Source organism: Anguilla rostrata, chromosome 15 (assembly GCF_018555375.3).
Source record: "Anguilla rostrata isolate EN2019 chromosome 15, ASM1855537v3, whole genome shotgun sequence".
In the NCBI taxonomy this organism is placed as follows: Eukaryota; Metazoa; Chordata; class Actinopteri; order Anguilliformes; family Anguillidae; genus Anguilla; species Anguilla rostrata.
Window position 1 is genome coordinate 28,710,466 of NC_057947.1, and position 6,187 is coordinate 28,716,652.

Below are 6,187 nucleotides of genomic sequence, written 5' to 3' on the forward strand. Positions count from 1 at the left end.
GTTACCCTTGGCCGGGTCTTTGGGACCTGGGCCCAGAATGTGTGCCTGCTCTGAGACATTGGCCCTTTGTGAATAGGACATTGGCCCTTTGTTACGCAAATAAAAACGGAATCGCAAGGAATAGCATTAAACAATGTTTGCGTCTGTAATTAAAAATGGATAAGCCGGCAGCTTAGCTTCTGCGGTTGTAAGCAGATTCTTTCAGATGTCTTTTGCATTACGTGAAGTTTTTCAGGTTCGTACAGGTAACAGGAACATCTCTTTATGGTGGAAATGCTGTATCCATAGAGCGCATGACCATTTTTAAATGGTTTTGTTTTAGCATCTTTACCGTTAAAACAAACAGCGGTGTGGTCCCCGACTTTGCATCACAAGGTTCCTTAGTAACTAATTTCATATTTTCAGATATTGCACATGTCCAGTCAACATTGCCTTTCAATTTATAAACAGGTAGAGAGATGTAGGCTATTTTTTACTCTTTGTGTTATTTGCATATGCTTGGCCCAGGTAATAATGAATTGTATTACATAAATATTTATAATAATTGTATAGTGAAAGTTATTGATTAAATGATTAAAGCATCGGTTTAGACATTGAAAGTGAGCATTTCATTCTTTTGGCGATGTTACATTGTTAGTAATGTGGTTTTACTGTTACATACCTAAATACTTCACTGCACCTCAAAAAAAAACAACAAGCCACCTGTAATATACCTTTGGGCCCTGGCTGGTGGGTTGAGCGGCCGTCTCCTGGTTGCAGTCCCAGGTCCTGAGCGTAGGGGCGTGGCTTTGGCTCAGGTGATGACCTCACACGAGCTGACCTGCAGCCAGCGTTCCACCAGCGCAGTCTGAGTCACGTTAAGGTCCTGTGTAGAGAGAACGGCGCCGTTTTGACCGGCTCGGCCGTTTGCGGCTACGTTTTCTCACCTTTCGCCAAAACGTGCGGCTGAACTGTGTGAGTAGATCGAGTGATTGTGCGGTTTACCCCACCCCCCCCCCCACCTCTCTCGCACTGCTGTTCTGGCTGTGCGGTACATATGATAAAAATCTGTGTTGCTAATGTTAAGTCCTGCGCAGAGAGCGGAGCCCGCAGTGTGCTCTGATGTCTGATAAGTCCTCTGCAGACGCTGCGCCGCTGCTCTCCCGTCAAACGATCCGTTAGGCTCCTGTCCTGTCTCCCAGAATCCCTTCTTGTTTTATTCATCGCCTTTGGTACAGGAGGGCCTGGCGGGGAGTCTGCGGTGCAGCTCGGCAGAGCCCGCTCGCTAGGGTACGGCGAAGACGCCCGCGAGCCGGCCCTACGTCGTCCTGAAGGGCCTGGCGCTGGCCATTTTCTGAAATGGAATGTGCGAATGTTTTCTCACGAAAAGCACTTCACACCTACAAAATGCCCGACGGATCGCAAGAGGAAAGCCAAAGAAGGGAAAAACGTGTGTGTGAAAGCTGCCAAACTTGAGCAAATGGATATAGACCCTGTGCTGTGGAAAAAGGGCTGAAGCAAATAAAGCCGGTGGGGAGCTTGATAAAATATATAAATGACATTGTTACGTATAATATAAGATGCATTAGCAAATGAGTTGTTTTTGAAAAAATAAATCGGCGCGTTCACATTTTATTTTCGTTGCGTTTCCGTGCTCGGCTGTGGGTGAGACACGGGCAGCCTTCCCTGCGCATACGCTGCCGTAGGCATTTCACCGTCTCCAGCAGGGCTGCGTCGAAGCGGGAAGGGCTTCACAGCAGCTTCAGAAATCACTTCAAGTTTACTCTCGGAACACATCTCACCAGCAGTCCAAGGACTTGCTACGGCTACGTTTTTTTGTGAGGCTTCTGCTATGAAATAGGCTATGTGTTTCTGTAACTGACACCTCCTGTCAGTAAATGGCAGTTCACCTTAATTTTGTGTACGAGCACCTCTAAATTTTTATTTGAGCCTTTTGTAAAGATGACAAATAAGGCTGTGTACAGCGAGCAATGCAGATAATGAGCTGCACTGTGTCTTGAAAAAGTGTGGAAATTGTCTTCTTTTCTAGTAATAAAATTGTTTTTTTATTTTTCAGCAGTTAAGTCATTTTTTTGTTAGGATGTGTCAGTTGTTCTCAGCCCTGTTGTCAGTACTTGAGAACCCCCCTCCTTTTGTAAAGGCGGCACCATCGAGTGGCTTTCCGTCTTGTTTACTGAGATCGGTGAACATATTGGGATCGGTGACTATCAACTCCATACAGAATGTTCCAGATCTTTCAGATTAGTCAGGTTGTGAGGTGTATCCAACTGCCACTCCCTGCTGGTTTAGCTGAGACAATCTTACTTCTGTTAGAACGTGACTGACTGATGCCATGTATAATTTACTGTATTGGTAAACTGGAGCCAGCAGATTAACTAGCATTAGGCAAATGAAAATGTTTAGCCCCATGTCTGAAAACTACTGTCCTGCTGTAGCCAAATTTAGCCTATAGTTCTCTCATTAGTTTACAGTGCCTGTTTGGCCACTGGGTCGCTCGCTCGGTAAAAGTTGTGTGTGCGAATCCAAACCCGTGCCAGTGGCGACTGTGGCCGGCAGCCTTGCTGGTGTGGCACTCGATTGGTTTTGCGTCGCCCGAGGGACGTATGGGACGGATTCGGTTGGTGGGGAGCAGCAGTGTTTGTTGCTCTAGCGACTCCTGCTGGCCGTCTGGGCGCCCGTGGCTTTCTCTCTGCCCTCGCGTGTGATTGGGTCTCCTCCTTGCGGGCAGCGCGTGTCTTGGAGGAGAATCGCTAGTTGTCCTTCACTCTCCCGAGCCGCCAGCAGGGGGCGCATGTGAGCACGCTTTGTACATAGTTTCTGAAATGAGCATTCCTAATTCGTGTGGGATTGGCAAGGTTACGGTGCCCAGTCCCATTGTGTGCGTGCCCAGCGCTGCGTCGGCCGCGGCTAATTCAGGAATGCGAGCGCTAGCTCGAGCTTCTTCTTTCCGCTAATGAAGGTGCCAGCTGTGCCGGAGAATTGCACAGCTGGGGTGACATCACAGCCAGGTCACGGAGTTCACCGACTCACCAGCGTTCCGCGAGGCCCGGGTTGCCCTGCCAACAGACACCCGCGCTTCCACCCCGCGATGAGCGGACCGTGAGAGCACATCACCGCACCGCACACGCGTGGGCCTAATTGGGCGCGCTACTTGGGATTCCTGCAAGGCGTTTTGTGTGGCACCGGGGGGCTGCAGCCGCGGTTCTGGAGCGCCGCGGGTTCCGCTGGTTTTGTTGTCACTCCGCGCTCAATTAGTCAAATGAGATCCGCTGATTACGCAGTGAACTCACCTCACCTGCCCGCTTGGGTCGGACTCGGGCGCTGAGTTTCAGGTGAGGACAGAAAACCCGGCGGAGCCCGCGGGCTCCCCAGGACCAGGGCTGCGGCCCCCTGCTGTCGCCCATGCCGTGTGATGTCATAAAGCCGGCGTGGGTTCTGGATTCTGCAAAGCGCTCGCAGTGCCAGCCCCCTTTTAGAGCACAGCTTGCGCTGCCGATGAACTTTCCCTCCGTCCGCCGGCTTCGACTGACAGAAATACAAAAGTGAACGAGGCGTCAATACCAACAGAAAAGGTCTGCTGGTAAAGCCGCCGTTATGAAAAAGAAAATGAAAAACGTTTGAATTTTTAAATAAAAAAAATCTGTTGACATTGGTTCATGTGTTTATTTGTGTGTTTATTATTATGTAAATCCTGCGTGTATGCACACAGCCTACAACAAAAACCAGTTGAAAAATTGCCGCGGCGAGGCAGGATATTGAATCGACACCCGCGGAATCTTTCGCGCACATCTGAATATCAATCGGACTTTAACCCATGTGAGTTACATCACAACTGGAAAACTAAAAAAAAAAACACACAACCAGCAGGGGAATGTTTATCAGGATACAGCAGGACCCCTGCACGGTGGCTATCGCAGCGATAGCGGTAAATGCTGCGCGCGGAATATGAGCTTCAGTTTACGCGAGGCATATGGCGAGGTTCTGAGCATACTGCGATATTCCCAGGTCAGGCGTTTTTTAAACGCTGGCAGTTCTGCGCCGTGCCCGTGGGACTCATTTCCCCGTGATGCGGGCATCTAAATGGATCTCCCGCCTTTGCTGCTTACTTTTTCTTTTTTAAAAAACAGTTTTTGTTCAGTCGTGCTGTTCTTGCACTTCCTGGTCGAATTCCTCACGCGGCAAAGATTTTTTTCCTTTAACGGTTTGGACTTAATGTTTGATATCTTTTTTTGTTAAGGCACGTTCAGAGCACGATTGGAAGAAATTGAAACACAGCGAGATGTAGTGGCCCGATTTTTTTTTTTTTTTTGGTCAATAATGGGCGAATGCACGGCCATGGGAGAAGCTCTTAAAAGGGTGAAGATGGAGGAGGCTGATGAAGAAGGAGGAAGGGCTGTGTATATATAGACATAGAGCTAATGATCTGGGGAGATGGGGCCTCCCCTCTGGAGCCAGCATCAGGGGCTGATCCTCAGTGTGAGAGAGGAGGAGGAGGAGGAGGAGGAGGAGGAGGAGGGAGGTACAGGCGCTCACTCTAATCTCCCAGCGCTGTGGTCTGGGGTACAGTGCTGGGTTTGGGGGATGATGGATGAGATGGGCTTTGTGTGTGTGCGTGTGTGTGTGTGCATGTGTGTGTGCGTGTGCATGTGTGTACATGCTGACTGTGCTCTTTTTCTGCTTTCTTGCCGCTCAGCCACCAGACACAAACCACCTGCTGGGACCATCCCAAGATGGCGGAGCTGTACCAGTCTCTGTGTAAGAACCCCCTCTCACCCCCCCAACCACCCCTCAGTGTCAGCATCAATCCCCCAGTACCCCACTTTCCCTGTGTGTGTGTCTGTTTGTGTGTGTGTGTGTGTGTGTGTGTGCGCCCTTACGCGCACACGTGTGTGTGTGTGAGCGCGCCTGCGTGTGTAAGTGTGCGCACCCGTGTGTGTGTACTCGCACTTGAGCGTGTAAGTGTGTGTGTGTGTGCGCACGCACGGAGTAGGCTGTGGTTACTATGGTTACCCTTTCTCTCTCTTCCTGCAGCTGACCTGAACAACGTGCGGTTCTCCGCCTACAGGACCGCCATGAAGCTCCGGCGGCTGCAGAAGGCCCTCTGCTGTGAGCGCCGCCTCCTCCCACATCCCCCTCCTGCCCCCTAAATGTACCCCCTACCCCCTCCTGCCCCCTAAATTTACCCCCAATCCCCTCCTGCCCCCTAAATATACCCCCCTACCCCCTACATTTACCCCCTACCCCCTCCTGCCCCCTACATTTACCCCCTACCCCCCTCCTGCCCCCTAAATTTACCCCCTACCCCCTCCTGCCCCTAAATTTACCCCCTACCCCCTCCTGCCCCCTACATTTACCCCCTACCCCCCTCCTGCCCCCTACATTTACCCCCCAATCCCCTCCTGCCCCCTAAATTTACCCCCAATCCCCCTCCTGCCCCCTACATTTACCCCCCTACCCCCCTCCTGCCCCCTAAATATACCCCCCTACCCCCCTCCTACCCCCTAAATTTACCCTCCCCCTCATACCCCCCTCCTACCCCCTTACCCCCTAAACCTATCCCCCTGACCCCTCCTATCCACTAAACTTACCCCCAACCCCCTCCTACCCCTAAATTTACCCTCCCCCTCATACCCCCTCCTACCCCTAAACCCTAAACTTATCCCCTGACCCCCTCCTACCCCCTAATCCCCTAAATCTATTCCCCTAACCCCCCACCTACCCCTAACCCAAATCCCCATCTCCTCCGCCACATCGTCTCTGTCTCTGTCTCTCTAACCGCTTTCGTTCAGAAGTCTGAGCAGGCAGACGTTTGCCGTCTGGTTGGATGTTTGTTTGGAAGGTGCCGTCCCCGTCCCCCGCCCCATGGGCACGGTACCGTGTTCCTGTTCTGGAGCTGCCTGTAATGTGGTTACAGGGGTGATTTACAGCTGCCCCCCTGCAGAGACCAAAGGCCCAGCATTAGAGGAAGTGAGAGAGAATAGGCAGTTAAGCTGCTTAGCTGAGTGGTGGCAGTTTGTGTGTTTTCGAATCTCGGAATCAGCCGATGAAGGTTTCTTTGACTCCAGGCCTGTTTAGAAACACGCCGTGCCCTTGAACGTGAGCGCACAGTAAGTCTGTGATTGTTATGCAGGCCGCTTGATTGACAGCATGTAAAATGGTTCATTTAGCGAAGGTTTGTGTCATAGCT

The 6,187-nt window shown here is 51.2% G+C and overlaps 1 protein-coding gene across 1 annotated transcript in view; it reads left to right on the plus strand.

The window, feature by feature from the left end:
* dmd (dystrophin) overlaps positions 1 to 6,187 on the plus strand; it is a 192,242-nt gene that overhangs the window by 166,372 nt on the left and 19,683 nt on the right. The window contains exons 65-67 of the mRNA XM_064311559.1: positions 4,694 to 4,755; positions 5,032 to 5,110; positions 5,790 to 5,871. Of these exons, the coding sequence (XP_064167629.1) occupies positions 4,694 to 4,755; positions 5,032 to 5,110; positions 5,790 to 5,871 (223 nt within the window). The remainder of the gene's footprint in view (positions 1 to 4,693; positions 4,756 to 5,031; positions 5,111 to 5,789; positions 5,872 to 6,187) is intronic.